Here is a 23,391-nt window from a genome sequence, read left to right on the forward strand (position 1 = left end):
ATAATCTCATAAAATTAGGATGTAATCTTATGTAAAAATTGTCACATAATGTAAAGTACATGACTGCTTTTTATTAGTTTTTTTAAATTTTTCAGAAATTATATATTTCATTACCTAATTGTATTTTCTTTTTTGTTATAATAATTTTTCAGTAGAAGTTTAATCCATGCTCTGTCCTAATCTGGCATAATGTATTTGCTGTTTATAGAGGATAAGGGAGTTTGGCAATAAATATTTCATCCATTATTTGAACCAAAATTTTAATCACATATCAGAAAGCAGAAAGCTAATCATCAATGCATTGTAATAGGGAATTTCCACTTCTGTTCTAATTTTTTTTTAATTCAAGTGGCTTACAATTTACTAATGAATGTAGGTGACTTCATTCTATCAGTATGCATTTCATGCCACCTTTTTTCAAATATAAATATGTAAAATTCCATCAAAAATAAAAGGTGTGAACTCTTTTGTCTTCCCTCTTCTGATGGTGACATGAAAGTGACATTCTGGAAAGTAAGTTAACTTACATGTGATGACAGGAAAATACAGTATGGATTTAACTCACCAAATTCTATGGAATTGACAATAATAACTTCCTTCCTTGTATTCTTCACCTTAACAGTATGGGCCATTTGTGGTTTTATTAGTCTAAAATGGGAATTATCTATGTAACTCTGAATTTTGTTTCTTGTGTTACATGATAACTTAGTAAATCATCATCTGTAACGGTATATGAATAGAAGTGTAGGTGAGCAGATTGCATTGTTAACATGTACTATTTATGGGTCATTTTATTCATTTAAAGCACCAGGCTCTGTGCTGCATTTATGTAATCCACAAGAATCCTGGGAGCCCTTATTATTCTTATTATTCCCATGAGAAAATTGAGGGTTAAAAAAAAACTGGGAACTTCTCAATTTTATACCAGTATTTAGGAGCAGTTAAAGTGGGAATGGAGATATAAGACAATCTAATATCCAAGGGGCATCTATTAATATGTGATAATCTAGCTGGATGCCAGTGGCTCACACCTGTTGTAATCTTAGCTACTCAGGAGGCTGAGATCAGAGGATCATGATTCAAAGCCAGCCTGGGAGACTCTTATATTCAATAAAAAGCACTCAGAAAGCCGGAAGTGGCACTGTGGCTCAAGTGGTAGAGTGTTAGCCTTGAGCTAAAGAGCTTAGGTACAGCACTCAGGCCCAGAGTTCAAGTCCCATGACTGACAAAAAAAAAAAGTGATAATCTGTGATAAAGCCAATGGTATTATATTATTAATTATACATGAAGGAATGATCATGGTATAAATTCAGTGACATAAATACTAAAATGGAAACTTCTAAAACATGTTATTAAGCTTTAAGTGCTATTCTAAAGTCAGAAGAGCAATTATGTAGAGATCTATGTTCTGGTAATAGTATCCTAAAATATACACATTTATGAAACCTTTAATAAGTTAATTTCTTAATCATAACAACAACATTTGCACAGCCCTGGCCATTAGAGTCTGACCCATAAGTTTCATTATTACGTACTGGCTTAAATTGAACTCTATATATATAAGAAGTAGAAACAGTTGTTTAACATAAGAGGTAATTAAATTATAACAGAAACCAATAAAATACTGATTAAAACAGTGATTACTTTTTTTTCTGTTGAGCATATAAAGTATGCATGACACTTCACCAGAGGCTAAATTTATACTCTTAAACTAAAACACAAAACCTTTATAAAGAATTGTTATCATCTGCATATTTAAATGAAAAACAAGCCCCAGAGATATGAACTGATTTATTTAAGCAGAGCTGCAATTTGAATTCAAACAGTAATGCTCTTAATTACTATAGCCAAAGTAGTCCCACTATCAGAAATAACACAAAGCCATACTCTACTAGTGAGTATCCGACAGCTATTTATTGATGAAAGCAATGCCACTGCCAAAAAAATTTAGATCCATGGTAAAAATGGGAAGTCCAATTCCTTTATTGCAAAGACAAAACAAATGCTGCTGATTTTTTTATGAAGAAAATAAATTATTTTTATAAAGTAATTAGAAAAATAAAAATAATAAATAGAATGAAATGTATTAATAAACAGCTAGATGGATATTATTTTCAGTAATTATAGTAATAAAAACCTCTCTACTCTCATTGTTTCCTCATTCTCTCTGTCTTCTTTCTACCCCTTCTTTTGATTGATATTTTTCCTTATAATTTAATTTATTGACAGAAAGAGTGAGATCAATACATTCTTGTCTTACCAGTAACAGATAAGTCAGCTCATTATATTCACAGGTGTGTTCCCTAACGTTACAATAAAGAATTTAAGATTATGTCCTTTTCAACCCTAGGTTTTGTGTTGTCTTTCTTCACCCCTCTACTTTTTCATCATTACTAAGCATCATTCATCTTTTCCGAGTGTTAAAATGTTCTTCTAACTAGCCTGTATATTTGGCTTGTATCTTCCATCCTAGCACTCTGAAATCAAATAAGAGAATAAAAGCTGTGACCTGGTGGCTCACCCTGTAATTCTGGCTACTAAAGAGGCTGAGATCTGAGGATCTCTATTCAAAGCCAGGCCCGACAGTAAAGTTAATGATACTCTTATCTCCAATAGATCACTCAGAAAAAGCCTGCAGTGGCATTGTGGCCCAAGTGCTAGAGTGCTAGAGGAAAAGAAGCTCAGGGACAGAATCTTGGCCTTGAGTTCAAGCCGCAAGAACAGGAAAAACAAAACAAAAACAGAAATGAGGACAAAAGCAAAAACAGAAATGAGGACAAAAGCACCATCCTTTCCCAACTACATTTCCTAATTCCCTTAATTCTGTTTTTCTAGTTCCCATAATAAGACATTTATGGAACATCTCATCAGATAGAGATTCCTCTACAACTATCTCCTTTTTTATTATCAGACTTCCATCTATGTTAGTAACTAGCTTGTTATAAACCCAGGCTGCCAAATGCTTTCAACTTACTTTTCAACTTTTCTTTTTCCTTCCTTCCTTCCTTCCTTCCTTCCTTCCTTCCTTCCTTCCTTCCTTCCTTCCTTCCTTCCTTCCTTCCTTCCTTCCTTCCTTCTTTCTTTCTTCCTTTCCTTCTTTTTCTTTCTTTCTTCTTTCTTATTTTTGTACCAGGTCTTGGGATAGAAGTAGGCCCTGGTTGTTTTCCCTGAGCTTTTTTGCTCAAAGATAAGCAATCTACCATTTGAGACACAGCCCCACTTCTGGCTTTTTGGTGGTTAATTGGAGATAACAGTCTCGTGGCTTTGCTGAACAAGATGGCTTCAAACTGCAATCCTCAGATCTCAGCCTCTTGAGTAGCAAGAATCTTGTGACCTGTAGTTAGATATGCTAGTCTTTGCTCCAGTGGCCCATGCCTGAGTAGTTACGATTACAGGTGTAAACTATTGGCACTCAGAGACTTCTTTTATTTGTTAGCTTCCAATTCAACAGCCTGTTTTGATTTTCTTTTTTAGATTCTTGGCTGATTTTCGTTCTTGTTGTTTTTTGAGGGTAACTGTGGCTTTTGTCAACTTGTCAACCTGATGGCAGAAGGAATCTCACAGTATAGTCCTGAATACTTACTTATTTCATTCCATAACTTCTGAATTTCACTATTTCTGGAAAATATCATTTTTAGCTTGCTACTTTTGAATATCTAACTTCTTTTCTGTGCTCTAGATAATTTTATGACTGGCATTTTACCTTTTTCACCTACATATCTAATAGGTTCCTCAACCATATTTTACCCAGAATATTTGTAAAATTATAAAATCTTAGCCAGTTGTCAATGACTCATACTTGTAATGTTACCTACTCAGGAAATGGAACCTGAGGGATCAAGATGCAAATAGTCTTCCAGGCTCAATTCTAATTATCCAACAAAGAATGAGGCTAGAAGGTGTGACTCAACTCAAATCAAAGAGCACCAGGTATGAGTAGCAAGCTAAGCAAGAACTTGTGACCCTGAGTTCAATATCAGGCATGATAGAAAGAAAAAAGAAAAAAGAAAAGAAAGAAAAACAAAAACAAAATCAAACAAACCAAAAATATAACTAAGGTTAAAAATCACTCACACGGACACAGAGTAAACCTTGGCAAAACTGAATTCTTATAATCTTTTTCTAGTTATATACTGGTGATTTTACTTTATGTTTTATCATAAATTTCTAACAAAATTTGATTTTTTGGCCTGGTTATTATAATAAATTGGAAATAACTATTCTATAACTTTTTAACTTTGAAAAAGGAACTTTTTCTTCTACTAAAAATTGTATCTAGGACTGGGAAGGTGGTTCAGTGATGGAGTGTTTGCCTTGCATGCATGAGGCCCTGGGTTCGATTCCCCAGCACCACATAAGCAAAAAGAAAAAATGCTGGAAGTGGCACTGTGGCTTAAGTGGTAGAGCATTTGCCTTGAGCTGAAGAGCTGAGGGACAGCGCCCAGGCCCAGAGTTCAGGCCCCATGACAGGAGCCCTCCCCCCAAAAAAAATTTTTATGTATTGAAGTGTTTGTTTCTTTACTTATTTATTTTTACCCATAATGTAAAATTACAGGAAGGTAAAAGTAATACAGTATAAATGGGATTGAGAACGTGGGGAAGACTGATGGGTGGACATTAATCAAGATTCACTTTATTCATAATGACTTGTATTGAAACTTCTTTATGCAACTACTGAAAATAAAAAAAAGTAATTGTTTTACAATTACTTCTACCATGTAGAAAAATATTGCAAGGTATTTAGTTAAATCAAATTATATGTGTCTGTCTTCATAAGAATTACAGAATTATTAATTATGTATTTGAAAAGTTTATATTGCACTTAAAATTTATTTATCCAATAACTTGTCTTTTCCAGTGAGTTAATTCCACTAGAAGTTGATTGCATTTGTTAATAAGTACATATGACTTTATCAGCTCAAGTTTTTCTGTGCTCTAGGAAGAAATGAACTGTCCTCTTAGAGTGTAGAGACAAGCTTCTGCAATCAGCAGGAATAGCTCATTAAATAAATATTTGTGGAGTGAATGAAACACATAGTTAGTTATCCCAGATGATTATTTATAATATGATATTCTGGAAACTGTGGATATTTATCCCAAGTATATAAGAAAACATTCATACAGCATTATAATTTGATTTAATTTATTTTGGAAAACCTGAGGTTATTTTCATGGGAAAATATATAATAGTAACTACTATCATACCAGACTAAGTTCTTATCATTGTTGTAACTTACAACTGCCATAAATATATTTCTAACTTCTTATATAATTGAGTTTATCATTTCATTGGAAATATATATTTCTTGTAATACAGATTTCATAATCCTACCAGTACTTACATACATTTCAACTAAACAGAAATGATTACTTGAATTATTGAGAGATTGTTATAAATTACCACCTTGGTACCCATGAGCAATGTAGCACTACAGTTTTTTTATTTCACTTTGAAATATGATGAATAATAAATACTTCATCATCACTCATAAGTTCTTAAGTGTCCTTTCTAGAAAATGAACTGCTTTGTTTAACTTTGTTTATTTCATGACCTTTTAAAACAAAAACTTTGTATATCATGCAAAGGAGTAAATAATGCCATTAGAAGCAGAAACATTAGTTTATAATCTCTGTTGCATTAAGATAGGAATACTGATCAGGTTTTCTGATTTTCTGAATTTTTGCTGCCTCATCTGAAAACATAGTATAGAAATATTTTCTGAGCTTTTTAAAGAATTATGTGGAAAAGTTAAATTTCTGTTTCTACAATACTATGTATAATTCTTGAAATATGTTTAAAATAAGTCTTTAAAAATACATTTCAATGTTCATTTTACAGTGTCTTTAATTTAAGAGATATCCAATAGATTGGCATTATTTCTTTGGGGACTTCAGTAACATCATGGGACTTCAATAACAAATTTAGTGCTCAACAGTCTTTATATTTTTCTCTTCTATTTTTTTTACCTGATTTTATTTATTTCTTCAGGGTCAGGAAGGGGAGGGGTCAGCTGAGGGGTTTGAACTCAGGACCTGGGCACTATCATCAAACATTTTTCCTTAACTTTAGCACTCTACCACTTTGAGCCACAACACCACTTCCAGTTTGGGAGTAATTAACTGGAGATAAGTGTCTCAAAGACTTTTATGTCTGGGCCGGTTTCATACTCTGATTATCAGTTCTCAGCCTTCTGAGTAGCTAGGATTACATTTGTGAGCCACCAAGGGTCAGCTTGCTTAATATTTTTGTACTGACTAAATGTATGTCATTATAGTCTCTTGGAGACTACAGTCTTATTTCCTTAGAACATATAATTAAATCTCATTTGGAAATAGGAATATTTAACCTGGAAGAAAAAACCCAATTCAAAAACAAATCAATAAGAAAACACTTAAAATGCTTATTGTATCCTAGAGGTGGATTCTCATCCTGCAGAAGTTTGCCCTTGATTTGTACATGACTCATCACTTTTATAAAGAATGTTTACCATCATTATTCGGCCTATACTTTGCCAGCTACAAAGACATGTGGCTATCTCTAGAATATCATTATGTAACAAGTTCTACATCTGACAGTGTAGTTGTCTTTTAATAGGAGACTAGACTTCCCTGCCTTTTTGGACATTAAGGCTCCAGTACTCCAACAAAAGTGGGTATATAGCAATGCAATCGTTTCTTTTTATTTTTTGGAATAAAAATGTAGAATTTTATTAAAGTTAGCTGCACATGAAACTGACACTACATCCAAAGATTATAAACTACTTCTTAAGATTCAAATTTAAAATAGAATTTTAATATTTGGGAATAACTAAAATACAAAGCAAAAAAGAGAGGAAAATCTTATTAAAATTATTTCACATTATTTCTGACATACAATATTTATCTTCAGTTTATTTCAGTCTTATACTTTAGAAACTTTGCCATTCAGTTCAGATTTCACATGAATTAAATACCAAGTACCCAGGTTCAGTGCCAAATTCTGGAGTCACAAATACCAATAGGCTGGCATCCATCCCCTTTAAAGAAATGGGTTAGGAAGAACAGAACACAGGGAATAGCTTTACAATAAAAGATGGATGTGGTAATATACTCACATTTTAATTCAAACTGAAAATGTCTTAAGCAGAAGATACATTAAAGAGAACTTAGATTATGTGATTTAAAAATGTAACTCAGGAAAATTGATAATGAACTTCTCAAAGTAATTAACTACATGAAGAATATTTTTAAATAAAAGTACTCATCAAGAAATTAGAATAATCTATGGGTACCTAAGATGTCTTCACATAAATTGTCAGGGCATGACAAATAACATATAAAATAATTATTTGTAGTATATACTCTCTTTCCTTTCTGGGCTTCTTAATGCATTTCACATTGTTATTGGTATGCTGGATTTTGGTGCTAAGGATGAAACCTAGTGTCCCATACATATTTGGCAAGTGTGAATCAAACCTGAAATCCTTAGTTTATGCATTTAACTATATATTTTAAATTAAAATGAAAGATTGCAGATTTTACTTGACAATATATGATAAAAAGATGCTGCTTTTATAACTAAAAATCTAAGTAATATCAATTTATTGTAATAAAGGCCAACTAAGCAAAGTCCATGGCTGACAGGTTCTGAATAGTGACTGAGAGTTTTCTGCTAAGTCAGGGTCAAAGCAAGTATAAGAACTCATCCCTTCTATTATGTGTAGTACTAAAGTTACAACGAGAACAATTAGAAATCATTTAACTAGGGATACAGGTGGACCCATTGCAACAATGAGATGTACAAGTCATTATGTCGAAAAACAGACTTTACAACTTTGGTGGGGAGGAGGGTAGATAGGGTAGGGAGAGGTGGGGGGAGTATGGGAAGGGATGGGAAAGGGAAACAAAGAGGAGGCAACAATGCTTGATAAGAAATGTACTCATTATCTTGCCCATGTAATTGTAACTCCTCTGTACGGTGTTTTCACACAAAAAGATTAAAAGATGTTTTAATTTGGAAATAAATAAAACTGTCCATGATGCAGAAGATAAGTTCTTACTTATATGTGGAAAAGAAATAAAAAGAAAAAAAAAAGAAAAACAACAATCTGTTAAAAGAAATTACAGATAGACAAATTAATTCAGGATGTAAGAGACAGAAGAAAAACAACAACAGTGCATTTGTATACAATAACAATACATTATGAGAAAATATTAGGAGGGCTGGGAAGGTGGCTCAGTGGTAGAGCGCTTGCCTTGCATGCCTGAGGCCCTGGGTTCCATTCCTCAGCACCACATAAGCAAAAAGAAAAAAAGCCGGAAGTGGCGCTGTGGCTTAAGTGGTAGAGTGCTAGCCTTGAGCTGAAGAGCTGAGGGACAGTGCCCAGGCCCAGAGTTCAGGTCCCACCACTGGGCCCTCCCCCCCCAAAAAAAAAGAAAAAAAAGAAAATAACAGGTTTAAAAATGTTCATTTATAATAGAATCAATAACTTACCTATGAAAATGAAATATTAAACTATAAAATATTGAAAGAAATAAATAAAAAAAATAAATGGAGAAAGGGCTATGTTGACGGGTTGCCAAATGTTAATTGCCCAAATCTATATCTATAATGAAATCTCTATCAAAATATCAAGGACATTTTTAGAATAGAAAATATCCTCAGCTCAACATTTCACACAAAAGTACTAATAATCGTAATTTTAAAAACTTATGAAAGAACAAAATGGGTTGTATCAGAATTCTAGATTTCATATTTTTGTACAGTAACAAGACTGTAATATATGGGCCAAAAGTTAGACATGCAGAACAGAGCAAGGAGTCATACAAAACAACAATAACAATGAAACAAACAAACAAACATGAATATACAGTTATATAAGTTATTGACAGAGTGCTTGAGCCTGAAGTTCTGAGCCATGAGGTTAGTAAATAGCTATTGAGTCATGATGTGCTAGTTACACTTCAAGGTGACCAGTTAGACAGAAATGGGAAAAATAGCTAGCAGGAAGAATGAACTACAGTGTGGGGCTATTTGACTAATAAAGCAGTTCAGGGAACATTAATGAAAGTAGGAGAAAGGCAGGGCACCATGCAGTCCTTTAAGGCGGGCAGACTTCAGACCTTCATGACTAGGGGATCCATTTCCTTGAGAATTTATCACAATCAGTTATGAGCTTTGGTCCTTTGTATTACCCAGCAGGGACAGATTCTTCACAGAGAGGTCAACATGTGAAGAGCATGGAAAATGCTTTGTCCAAATCAACTATTTTGTGGACAAATGACAGCATGACACACAGTGATGTCCTCCCTGCATAACTGGAGTGGAAGAAGACTGGCAAATTATGAATTTAAGCAAGGGATAGAAAGGCAACTGCTGAGAAGCAACGATGGCACATAGGCAGCATGGAGTAGCAGTGGCAGACTTAAGTAGCGCTGATTAATTTGAAGTGCCTTGCAGACTTGTACAAAGAACAGACAGATCATGAAATGGGAGTCGTGAGGCTGATGACAGTGGCATGATGAGGATGATAAAGTAGGTATGTGACCTAAATTTCAGTAAACTTCACTCTTCACCAAATTTGCTAAAATACATTTCATTGTTTGCATCTTATTGATGAAGGTTGTTGCTGTTGCTTGACTCAGGTTCTTGTTGTCGTTGTTGTTGTTGTTGTTTAAAACTGATTACTCTTTTGATAAGAAACTTTTCAATCAAAAAGGAATGGTAATCTAAAAGGGGGCTTGAAGGAGCACCGAGTAAGAACCTGACAATCTAAATACATTCTGATTTTCTAGGTCTATACCAGTTTATGACTATTCTTAAGCATAATTTTTAATAGTGCTCCCTTTCATTGTAAAAACAAATCAAAGATTTAGCAAGTTATAGTGCTCCAATCTTTGTTTTCTAAGGATAATTTTGAATCAAAGAAACACATATTTGGGGGAACAAAGGCTACATAATCAACACATTTCCAAAAGAGTCAATTGCTAAATCACTTACTACACTCTATATACTGGGGGGGTGGGGGGAGGGGAATTACAAGTAGGACAAAGTGTATGGGCTACATTAGGCAAAAATATTTATTAAAATAGAATTTTTTCCCATCAAATCAATTTAATCAGGAATCATTGATTATTGGCCTATAGTCTATTTACACAGACTTGAATACTATTTGTTCAATAATTAGGGGACTTATAAAATTCATTATTTCGAGTTCTATTTTAAAATTAACCTGCCTGCATATAGACAAAGTACCATCATCCAAAGGGGCACTGGTTCTTTCTGATAGAATACATGCTCCCCAGATTCTCTCTGCTTTGCTTGTGTATATCCCCTGATTTTTGAGAGTGTGGCCTTTGACAGAGTGGCCTGGGACCATGCTTAGGAAGCTAAGTTGTTTCAGGTGTAAAACTTTATTACAACTAATAGGTTCTAACTGAAAGTTTTCTCTTACCTTTAGAATAATGATATAATGATATATAGGACAAGAATAATGGCACAATGATAGTAATTTCTGAGCATTTACTATATTCCTAGTATGAAAGTAATCTTTCAAGCACATATGGGTGTTAGTCATAAATCTGGGCATTGAAGGTAATAGGTGTGAATAATTAAATTTCTGAAACAGAATTACCATTTCACAGTCCTATATACAGATTTTTTAAAAAATCACAATACCATTTACATGGAAAGTACAATGTATTCCTAATTTTAAAGTAAAAGAAAGGAGAATAGTTGTTAAACTACCACTAAAAAGAAGACAGTTTGAACAGTTCTCTAACATTTTGGCATATTGTTCTTAATCTGAGAGACAGACAGAGAGAAAGAGAGAGAACCACAGAGAGAGTGAGAGAGAAAAAAGAGAAAGTTAGAGAGAAAAGAAAAGAGAGAGGCAGAAACACAGAGAAAGAAAAAACAGGAGAAAATAGTGCAAATATAAAGATTATTTAAGTTGGTTACTATTTCATAAATATTCATTTATGTTTACAAGTTATCCAATTATTTTCCTACTTTTTATTCCTCTATTCTCTCTTTTTCTCAAAATACAGACTTTAAGTGAAAATGTGAAGATATTGACTCTTTTCTCACATAAGCTTGGGTTATATAATCTAAAACAATCCATTTATATTAATCACTTATTTCAATTAGATCTTTTGATATACTAGCTCAGCAACTAGTTTTATTTTTCCATGAATGAATTGGAAAAATCTTGCTAGGTTTCTGTTAATATGAATGTTTAGGATATACAAATAGAAGTTTCTTAAGATAATATCCACAAGAAGAGAATGCATTGACAATAAAAATAAAAATAGCATTTATTTATTTTAATTTACACTCATGATTTCTAACTATTACTAACTATAAAATTCCTTATGCAGATCAACATATCTCATTGTTGCAATGGGTCCACCTGTATCCCTATTTAAACAATTTGTTGAAAATGAACTTTATGGTCTGGAAAGGTGGCTCAGTGGTAGTGTGCTTGCCTTGCATGCATGAGGCCCTGGGTTAGATTCTTCAGCACCACAAAAAAGAAAAAGTCCAAAGTGGCACTGTGGTTCAAGTGGTAGAGGGCTAACCTTGAGCTGAAGAGCTGTGGGACAGTGCCTAGGCCCAGAGTTCAGGCCCATAACCGACCAAAAAAAGAAAAAAAAAAGAAAATGAACTTGACAACTTTGTTGTGTGTGTGTGTGGGGGGGGGGGGGGTTGATGCGAAGGGATGGGAAGGGGAAACAAAGGAGGGGGCTACAATGCTTGATAAGAAATGCACTCATTACCTTGCCCATGTAATTTTAACCCCTCTGTACAGTATTTTCACAATTAAAAAAGAAAAATGAAAAACAGAGCAACATATATCAAACTGCTTGACAGTGGTGAAAATAAAACATAGGTGAAAAAAATAAACCCCAAACACTGGTAATTATTTCTTTTTTCTTTTTTTTCTTTTTTGGTCATGGAGCTTGAACTCTGGGCCTGGGCACTGTCCCTCAGCTCTTCAGCTCAATGTGATCACTCTATGACTTGAGCTACAGTACTATTTCTGGTTTTCTGGTGGTTTATTGGAGATAAGAGTCTTCATGGACTTTTCCTTCCTGGGCTGGCTTTGAACAGAGATCCTCAGATCTCAGCCTCCTGAGTAGCTAGGATTACAGGCATGAGCCACTGGCTCCCTGCTCTGGTAATTATTTCTAACTCATGACATTTCATTGTTAAAGGATCTCTTTGAAAACAGACTAATATATTTTGTCAAAGACAAATACAATCTACCAATAATATTCATAATAGGAAAAACATTAAATTTATAAAAATGTATAGTTTCCTTTTCTAAAAGGCCAAGTATTCATTTCATTCTTCATCTACAATATATCACTTTTTTAATTTTTTTGCTTTGCTGTGCCTGGCTAAAACATCACATTTTAGAAATATTATTATTTTATGGATCTACAGATTAGATTTACCCCCAGACCATACATATAATGTATATATTAAACATTAATTTTGTGATTAGAGTTGGATTTCATTAAAGATATGTCACTAGGTATATACAAATATTCCAGAACTCATAGAAATCTGGAGTCTGAAACAATTCTGACCCCACATATTTTTCATAAGGTATGCTTAACCCATGTGAAAACCTTTGTATCATAAATATTTTTACTAACTGAATTTTTTAAATCACTGTCCTTATTTGAGGGATAAATGCATTGACAACTGAAAGTTTCATCAATTAGTACTCAAATATAACTGATATTTTTCTATGTATACTTTACCTTCTCTGTAAATGAATAGGAAAACCAGTAATAGTACTTCAGTTTGTTAATCTTTTAAAATGAAAATAGATCAGTCAAGTTAGTATGAATCCTTAAGTACCATTCCTGTTTTGCACTTAAGAAATGAAAAAAAAGTTAAGACTCACTTGAGAACTGAATTGCGAACCCAGATTTGCTGATGTAAAAATCCGTGTCAAACTGGATGGTCACAATGTTGAGAGTACTGTGGATTCCTTCAGGAATAAGAGATCCACTAATTTCCTTCAAAAGCATCTCATTTTCTGGTGGTCCATCCCAGACTCGAAGAATATCATGTGATGCTTCTGTATCAAAAGCAAGAAACTGCAGGCTGTGGAAGAACCATGCATCTCTGTCAACAGGGATTCATTCACTTATAAATAAAAAATGAGAACAAATATATATTATGGATTTTACTAGGTATGAATAATGCCAACAGCATATATATATGTACATATATATATATATATATATATAAACTTGTGTGAACTTTTCTTGAGACTGAAACCATTATTTCTTTAGAATGAAATTATAAACACTATTTGTGAATTTCAGTAGCTGCTGGTATACAGAGGTTTTCTTTTTTTGTTGTTGTTGTTTTATATGTGTATTTGTTTTCAGTGTTGATGAATTTTAACTGTACTCACAAAAGGTAGCACTTATCTAGGACATTCCAAGTACCAGATGCTGTATAAAATACATCGCAAAAAATAAAAATAAAATACATTGCATAACTTTTATTTGTTTAAATTTTATAATGACCTAATGGAACAGGAGCACATTTTTATATCAGTTTTATAAAGCTGTCTAGTGGTATTTGGATAGATAAAATAATTGCCTAAAGAATGGCTGAGTCATAAGATGAACTTAGGTTGTTTGACTGTACAACTTTTACCCCTGTTTCATTTTAAATGTGCTCCATTTTGTCTAACCTAGAGAGCATTGAGCATCTGATACATTTTGTGCCAAGTGCAAATATGAGCAAATGAATTAGATAGACATGCCTTACGCTATATTCATGCTCATATTCCACATATACTACATCTTCAATTTGGGTTACATACCACTATCAAAAATTGTTTTGTTGGATTTAATATTTTTGAATTTAATAACGCTACTATGTCAATAACCAAGTGCACAATCTACATTAAAGAAAAGTGAGCTTAGGACAGATCCTAGGGAACTTATTTTGAGTTCTGCCTATCTCATTGCAAAATTCAAGGTCTTAAAATGGGGGAGGGAGCTATCCAGAAGCCTGTCTGAAATTTAATTTAAATAACAACTGCTCTGAAATTCTAAAGTTAGAGTGAGCAATAACAACCTAACTAGTTCATGTCAGGGAAGAATTTGTTTATTTATTAATCCATTCCTATCAAATGGAGAAAAGAAAACTCTAAATGAAAACTCTATTACTTCGGGGATGCAGTATTCTTAGAAACCTGAGTGGTTTTGTAAGAGGAAATCTTTGAGATTTTTTTTTTAAGATGCTTTTTCAGGATCCCTTGAAGTAACCTAAAAGCCTCTAACTTTGTATCTCTGCCCCTTGATCTAAACCAAGTTTTTCATTTAGTAACTTTAGAATCACCTTGACTCCAAGGAAAAATTCACTTATAAACATTACGCAAGGAAATCAAACTATCCCCAAACAGATTTTTTGTCTTCTTTTTTATCATTTTAGAGTAAACAACCAAAACTCAGGAGATCCTATCTCAGGAAACTTGTTCCTGTTTCCTTTACAAAGGTGAAGGCCTAAAACAGTTCTGTGTAATTCTTCCAAATCCAGAGACAGAGCTAAAGTTCAACCTGACTACACTGGTCATGTGAGACTGTTTTAACTGACTCTCTGACCCTCAATCCTCTCTATTTTACCTGAATCCAATGTCCATACCTTTGAAGAAGGCTGAAGATGTATTGATATGTTTGGTACCTTCCCAACACTGCCAGATATTAAATCTCCTTACTCTGCCCTTCACCAGGTCTTTTGATTTGGTATAAGGAAACAAATGGCCAAGACTATCCTGGGACTTCTGGACCTTGGACCTAAAAACCCTGTTCCAGTGTTGATTTAGGAGTACAAAGTTTAGTACTTATCATAGGATAAATAATCATAAGCCACCTACAAAACTCAGCACAAAAGAAATGATAGCTTGGTTTCTAAAGCAGACACTTTAGAGATATGTTTAGATGAGAGCTCAGAGTTGTTTCAATTCTTTCCTGTAGTTGTTTCTTCTAGAAGTTTGGGAAGCTGAACTAGGTGATAGTGACTTGCCCAACTATGAATACCTGTCATACAGATGGATCCAGTATCTGTGAACATCAAAAATTAAAAGAGCAAAGATGCTAGGGGTGGAAAAATTCTCAAGTTCTTAGCCTTGTTAAAAGTTTGAAAACCAGCCTGGCCCTGGTGGATCATGTCTGTAATCCTAGCTATTCAGGAGGCTGAGATCTGCAAGAAAGTCTATGAGATTTGTATTTATTTATTTATTTATTTATTTTGGTCTTGGGGCTTGAACTCTGGGTCTGGGTGCTGTCCTTGTGTTCTTCAGCTCAAGGTGAGCGCTCTACCACTTGAGCCACAGTGGCACTTCCAGTTTTCTAGTGGTTTAGGACTTTTCTGCCAGGACTGGCTTTGATCTGTGATACTCAGAACTCAGTCTCCTGAGTGGCTAGGATTGCCACCATGCTGGGCTTGAGATTCTTATCTCTAATAAACAACACAGAAAAAGGCAGAAGTTGTGCTTTGGCTCTGGTGGTAGAACAATAGCCTTGAGCGAAAGGAGCTCAGGGAAGCACCCACGCCCTGAGTTCAAGTCTCAGGACTGGAGAAAAAGAAAATGAAAAAGAAAAAAAAAGTATGAAAATCTTCCTTCTATTCTAAGAGCTTATGTGAGTTACTACTTCTACCTACAAATTAAAAGCATACTAAGGAATACTTTTATTCACATTTTAGTTTAAGCACACAAAGATCATGTTCCTTTTAACAAAGATTAAAAGTTTTTTTTTTTTTTAAATCTTGATACTACATATAGATGTGGATCAGGAAAGTCAGATTTCTAGTAATTTTAAGAGAATGAGATCTACTTACCTTACAATGTTTCCTGGATCTACCTCGATCATCCACATGCAACGCAGATTATTGTCATATGGGAAAGGATAGCCAGGTGACAAGATTCTTCCTGAGGATTCTCCTTTGAAACGACCTCCACATTCAGCTAGTAAATGATCATAACAATGAAAGTTTCAACTGAATACCAATCTACTGGGGCAAGAAAGCTCGCTTATTTTCACATTAAGGAGTCCAAAGATTTATTTTGTTTCTTCTTGAAAGTAAACACTTCTATATAAACTTTCTTAGGTTTCTTCTTAAAAGTAAACACTTCTATATAAACTTTCTTAGGTTAAGGTACTTAAGGTACTTAAGGTTAAGGGGTATTTCATACAATAAAATAGCAGTGCCCCATGACAGATAAAATAAAAATCGATAAAACAAACCCAATGATAGATTATTTTTTTAAAAAGAGATCAGTCTCTGAGTTCAGCTTTGAAACAGTTTAAGGAGTGTTGTTAAATAATGATAACTTTACAAGGGAAACAGATGGCAAGTTGCTTACTGCTGGTGAATTACTGGCTGAATAATTCATCTTCCTGCTACCTTCACTTCTGAGGAACACTAATCTTTACTGTAGGCCCCAGGCTTTGGAGTTTTGATTTTCCTTTTATTTCTTTTTTCAAATACTCTAAACATTTCCATTTAACCTCCCAAAAGTCAAAGTGGCATTTTTAGTCGATTTAAAAATAGTTCATTTAAAAGTTATTTTCTTTTGATTAAATATGACTTCTAATTTTTTTCTTTCTTTTTTGGTGGTGTTGGGGCTTGAACTCTGGGTTTGGGCACTGTCCCTCAGCTCTTCAGCTCAAGGCGAGCCCTCTACTACCTGAGCTACAGGGTCACTTCCAGTTTTCTAGTGGTTTATTGGAAATAAGAGTCTCACAGACTTTCCTGCTCAGGCTGGCTTTGAATTGTGATCCTCAGATCTCAGCCTCCTGAGTAGTTAGGATTATACATGTGAGCCACCAGTGCCCAGCTTGTGACTTCTAATTTTAATAAAATTTAGTAAATTAAAAATGTTAAGAATTGCCTTACCATAGTATTAAAATTTTACCTTTTCAGAGCTTTCCCTTTTCCATTTTATACTATTGAATAGTATGACAATATCTGAAGTGACTTTAGTAAGCAAATTCCTTAGGAGAATTTTTGTGTGGGGGGAAAAAAATAAGACAACTCGTCACATGCAAGAAAAAAAAAGTATTTATAAGCATTCTGAGATCCACCTCTCAGAATTCTAGAAATAAGAAAAGCATCATTCACAGCATTAAACATTTAAAAATTGTCCAGTGTGTCTTCATACTCAAAATAAATAAAAATGAAAACATTTTTCTTTAACGGAAATGTTTGAAAATATTACAATATTTATTTTTCTTATTCTCTGAATCATTTCAACCTCACTCAGATTCAATGAATGAATTAAACTTTGCTTCGGTCATTATTATTATTAATAATAATTATTAAATTAGATCAATGAAATGAAAAAGGTTTTCATTTAGAAGAGCATAATGACTCTAGAATATAATGACTGAAATTTATAAGGTCTATTTGTGCAAATACATTTCATAGATCTCAGCTGTTATATTACAAAATAATGTGATCCTGTAGGACATCAGCGAGCTGTTTTGGCTGGCTTGTCTGCTCTGTGACGGGTGGCTACCACCCAGAGGAGGGTCTGGCTATTTCAAACAATCTGATTATGAGCTCCTGGACAGCCTGCCATTCAGTGGACACCACCCTGGAGAAAATCTGGCCTGATTCAACTAGACCAATGATAATCTGACAGACTGCCGGAATGGAGGAGAGAAAACTGGGATGATGGAGACAACACAAAAGCAACATCCCAGGGCCACTGGTTGAGTACTGCTGCTCTTTCTTCTGAGTGGCCTTTACTTTCTTTTTTTCTAAATAAACTCTTAAAAATTCTGGTCATAGTTCCTGGTATTTTATTTCGATACTACCTACTACCGGAAAAATAAGAACTTACTACTCTCCCATTTCTTCCATCAATCCTTAATTTTATAAGATTCATATTATTCATCTAGTTATTTAATCAAGTGCTAATTTAACTTTCAAGGTATCTCATAATTTTGGTTGATATCTAAAATTAGTTTACAGGAGATTATGCAGGTGAGCCTCCTCATCCAAACAGTTGAAAGGTCAAAATTTATTTTCTAAGAATATTTCTCTTATAAACAGCAGTATTTACTTCAGCTTCAATTTACTATCCATTGTTTTGCCCTGTGGATTTTGGACTTACCAGCCCATAAAACTTCATGAAAAAGTTCCTTAAAATTTTTTAAAAAGTCTTTTTTAAAGAGAAAGAAATTGAAAGAGAGAAAGTGGAGGGTATTCTTAGTTCTCTCTTTTTCTTTGTTTTGTTCTTGTTTTTGTTTTTAGAGAACCTTGACTAATTACCCCAGAGAGGAATAAAAAAGTTGCTACTTTTAATGCAACATATAATTCAACATATAATAGTAAGTGGGTGACTTAAAAAAATTAAATAGGCATTAATGCTTAAGATGATAAAACCAGACATGTTTCTGTGGCTCATGCTTGCAATCCTAGCTACTCAGGAGGCTGACATCTGAGGATCCAGGTTCAAAGTCTACCCAGGCAGGAAAAACATGAGACTCTCAACTTCCATTAATTACTCAATAAATAAATAAACGTGGAAGTGCAGCTGTAACTTAAGTGGTAGAGCACTAGCCTTGAGGGAATAAAACTTGAGGGAATAAAACTTGGGGACAGGGTCCAGGGCTCTGAGTTCAAGCCCTCAGGACTAGAACAACAACAACAAAACTCTAAAACCATTGCTTTTTAAAAACAAAACCTCTTTACTGAAGAATCTATAATTACATTAATTCTGTAACTGAATTATTACATATTGTGCTTTCTTTCTGTAAGTCTGACCCAACATAGCTTTTCCCCACAAATGCCATCAAGAATGTACATTTGCCTATTGGAAATCAGTGTTTTGTTTCAATGATTTTCTTTTGATGTCCTGGTGTTCCAACTTGGGATTTACTTGATCTTTTGAACAAGAAAGGAAGAAAGGTTTGTATCAACACTATACTAAACACTATTCCACCCCACACACCCAGTAATGTATTAACTAATATATAAACATAAAATGGCACCGAGCCATACTAGAGATAAAATTATGTGCTTATCTTGTTTTCTCTTTAGCTTCATGAAAGCATCATAACATATTACTGATGTGATTATCACATGTTCTTTTGGTGTTGAAATTCACATTTGTGTTATATTTTATTATATATATAGAGATAGATAGATAGATAGATAGATATCTTGGAAGTTTTTGAGAAGAGTTTGTATTTAAATCATTTTGATTTAAAGTTGTGAAACGATTTTATAAAATAAAAGAAACCTGATCACTGGGTTTAATACAGACACATAATGAAAACTATAGACAGTCTTGCAGTGAGTTAAAATTTATGTAAAGGTAGAAATGAAATAATTTTTGTGTTAATATATTTTCCCATATATTCCTATAGATCACATTATCCCCTCCAAGTATACGTTGATAAGTACACATTAATGAGACTATAAGCCTGGCGACAGTGGCCCACATACGTAATAGCTACTCAGGAGGTAGAGAACTAAGGATTTCCGTTCAAAGCCAGCCCAGGCAGGAATGTCCTTGGATTCTTATTTCCAACTACCAGAAAACCAGAAGTGGTGCAGTAGCTCAAGTGGTAGAACACAAGCCTTGAGCTGAGGAGCTCAGGGACAGCACCCAGGCTCAGATTTCAAGCCCCATGACCACACACACACACACACACACACACACACACACACACACACACACACACACACACACACACACACACACACACACACACACACACACACACACACACACACACACACACACACACACACACACACAAAAACCCGCAACTATAAAAAAGACTTAAACTTTCCATTACATTTCCCATAACATTAAGCTGCTAATTTAGTATGAAATGGGTCTGGACAGTGAGAGTCATTTGAGAGCAGAAGGGTATATTTTGAAAACACTTCAATAGATATATTAAATGAAAATGCAGAAGAGTATCTTACCAATACAAGAAGGTAGGGGATAGTCCCAAGCCCTTCTCTCCCCTGTCATGCATTTTAGAAGACTACTTCCATGAAGAGTGTAGCCAGGATTGCATCCATAAATAATAGTGCTCCCAGCAAAGTGGCCTTGGTCACTGATCTTGTATCCAAATTGTGGAATGCCTGGATCTTCACAATGTGAGAGTTCAAAACCTGTAGATACACATAATCAGATTAAAGGTAAGTTGTGGAAAGAAAAATTTAATTAAAAAACTATACACATTGTTCCTTTCCTTTACTATTTTAATATGAAAATGTACTTGCCCCTTGTTATTTTGTTCCTAACGTAGTGTGATATGCTACAATAATCAAAAAAAGACAAAACACTTCCTTCCTGAAGAGGAGGATTGGTTGTACTTTTAGTTTATCAAGTATGCAGTCTATATGACTATACTATGGATTGTAGTAGTAAGCCTCCTGCCAGCTTCAGGTGATTTATAGTTAATATTAGATTCTGACAGTTACACTATGATATAACAAGAAATATAAACTTGGTTTTATTGCTGGTTTTTGGGCACAAAATTTCTAAAATCTCTGAATTTTCCAAAGTTACAAGAGTGGGAAGAACATCTCTTGTTACTTAAGCCTTTTTCAAAATACAGGAGTTGAAGATCATGAGGTGTACCTCTTACTCTTGGAGAATATGAAGTAGGGAATTGGGCTAAACAGGTGTACTTGTAGGGGGAGGGGAATGGTAGTCTCCATATTGGCTAGAGGCCACAAGCAACCACAAAACTCTTCTATAGTATATCATGTGACCACTCAAACAAAAAAATACAACACTTGTCACAGACTACTGGGACCAACAAGGTCTACAGGGACCAAGAACAACTTTCCTCTGCTGTTATTATATATAAAACAGATGTTACTTTGATCTTTATTATCATTAGCAGATCTTTATTATAAATGAAATAGATGACTAGAATCAATTATCCTAACATGCATCTGACAGGGTGACACTTGCAAAAACGCATAGGGGGTCCTATTCCAGGAAAATCCTGACCTATCTTTAGAATTCTTTTTCTTCTTCTTGAATCCTTCCTGTAACTCCTGAGTAGACTCTCCTCCATTAAAGATTGCTGATAAAATGAATGCTCTCCAAATCCTGGGAGATGTGACATGACTCCTTCCAAGTGTGGATTAGTAATAAAACTTCCTGTCCATTTCTTAATCTTTTTAGTTTTTTTCCTCTCAGAGTTCTTTCTGAGGGGATGAAAGAATCTAGAAATATTATGTAAAGGTCTATATCTGGTCTCTACCAATGGGAACATTCCATCTTTTACCCACTGGCAATAAATGTAGATTTGTTACTAACAACTGCAAACACATTTCAGAGATGGGGGGAGGCTGAGGGATTAATTACAGGTTATCAATGATTTAATTAATCACACTTATGTAATGCAAACTACATAAAACCATAGATGGGAGCTTCCATGTCAGTGAATATACCCACATGCTGGAAAGGTGATGTACCTCAATTCCATGAGGACATCTTCATCAATGAAGTAAATGGATTATTTCAGGACAAAAACACTGGACAAAAAATATGTAATTTGTGTCTTAAATGATGATTAAAATAGAGCTTTACATATGTTACATTGAAATAGAAACATGATCAAATTAAGCTAGATTTGAACTTTCAAGAGAATAAAATGAATCCAAAACCAAATGATGATTAAAACCATGAAAGTCAGATCACAAATCCATATCCTTAATTTCTACAGTTTTTACAACATATGCATATATAAAGAAAGCTTTCAAAGAGGTTACTAGTCTTTAAAGTCATGACGTGTAAATATGTGTAAATCATTATATATATATATGTATATATATACATATATATATATCATGATTCATAGAAAAAGGCTATCTGTAAAAACTTTTAAATTTCAGGACATATTATTTCAGAGTTACCTGAACAGTTAATAGCATATTTAATATGTCTCTGTTCAAATTTTACAGCAGCTCAGTCTTCTCACCATTACCTTTCTGAAGTGTCAAAACATATATAAAGGCACCGGACCTTGTACAGATGAGAAATTGAATGCCTTCTATAATTGGAATGCTGAGAGATACCCTTGTTCTCAGGAAACTAGAGAAATTCTTTATACTGTCTTCAAAGGGATTTTAACCATTCTGTTCTTTGTTAAACCTTGGAATTCTTTTTCAAATTTGCCTTCATTCACAGTCATTTTCCCCCCTAAGTCTTTCCTAAGTCTTTTTTTTTTCTAAGTTTTTTCTGTCTGAAGTTATTTGATTTGTTTTCTTCTTTCCCACCCTTTTCCCCCCATAGGGCCTAGTCAGCACAAATAATTGTGTATAGCAGATGTGAATTACTTTCACAAATGAGTAGGTTCTTAACGACAATTGTCTCTAAGACATAACACAAAAATATGGCAATTCTGGTAAGAAATTGAATTTTGAAGGACAAAAACAATTGACAAACATTAAACATTTCCTGTTGGAATGAAATGGCCCAAGTGTATAAACCGAGAACAAATATTAGCATCTTCAGATACTGAGCCATAGAAATCAGAGGTCACTAACTCAAATCATGACATATATGTAAAATATAAGGATAAAAATCATGCCAGTTAGTCTTTCAAACACAGATGGAACCTAGGTAAGCACTAAAATTTTAGGACTTGTTACTTTCCACAAAGCGATAGTAATCAAAACAGCTTGGTACTGAAACAAGAACACACCTGAGAACCAATGGAATAAAACTGAAGACCCAGAAATGAACCCACAGACCTATCGCCACCTTGTCTTCGATAAGGGCTAAAAAATAGAATGGAAGAAGGACAGCCTCTTCAGTAAATTGTGCTGCCAAAATTGGTTAATCACCTGTAGCTAGAACCTTCTATATCACCCTGTACCAGAATCAACTCCCAATGGACCAAAGACCTCAAAGTAGAAGCCAACACCCTGAAAACATTACAGAAAGGAATAGGAGAAACTTTAGAGCTCCCTGTGACAGCCCAGAACTTTCTTAATAAAGACCTAGAAACACAACAAATAAAAGAAAGGTTGGGCAAATGGGATTGCATCAAACTGCAGAGCTTCTGCATGGCAAAAGACATAGCTAGTAAGATCAGTAGAAAGCCCATGGACTGGGAGAAAATCTTCATTAGACATACAACGGACAAGGGCCTTATATCTAAAATATACTGATAACTCAAAAAATTAAATCCCCCGGCAACAAATCTCAAAGAAATATTGCCCAATTAATAAGTGGGTTAAAGAGTTAAAGAGAGACTTCTCCAAAAAGGAAATAAGAATGCATAGTTAATAGTATGTTTAAAATGCTCTGCCTCAAACATTAGGAGCTTATTTTCCTTCCACCAGAGTTGAATATTCACTTTGCTATTCAAAATAAAGCAAGTCTTGAG

General features: G+C 34.2%; 1 protein-coding gene across 4 annotated transcripts in view; it reads right to left on the reverse strand.

Moving 5' to 3' along the window:
• Positions 1-23,391, reverse strand: part of Csmd3 (CUB and Sushi multiple domains 3) — a 928,259-nt gene that overhangs the window by 235,877 nt on the left and 668,991 nt on the right. For all 4 annotated transcript variants that reach the window (XM_069991287.1, XM_069991286.1, XM_069991285.1 and 1 more), the window contains 3 exons: positions 19,961-20,152; positions 15,854-15,980; positions 12,897-13,099 (listed from right to left, as the gene is read on the reverse strand). In XM_069991287.1, coding sequence (XP_069847388.1) covers positions 12,897-13,099; positions 15,854-15,980; positions 19,961-20,152 — 522 coding nt within the window. The remainder of the gene's footprint in view (positions 1-12,896; positions 13,100-15,853; positions 15,981-19,960; positions 20,153-23,391) is intronic.

The sequence above is a fragment of the Dipodomys merriami genome, unplaced genomic scaffold, assembly GCF_024711535.1.
Source record: "Dipodomys merriami isolate MVZ:Mamm:240054 unplaced genomic scaffold, mDipMer1.0.p SCAF_4, whole genome shotgun sequence".
NCBI lineage: Eukaryota > Metazoa > Chordata > Mammalia > Rodentia > Heteromyidae > Dipodomys > Dipodomys merriami.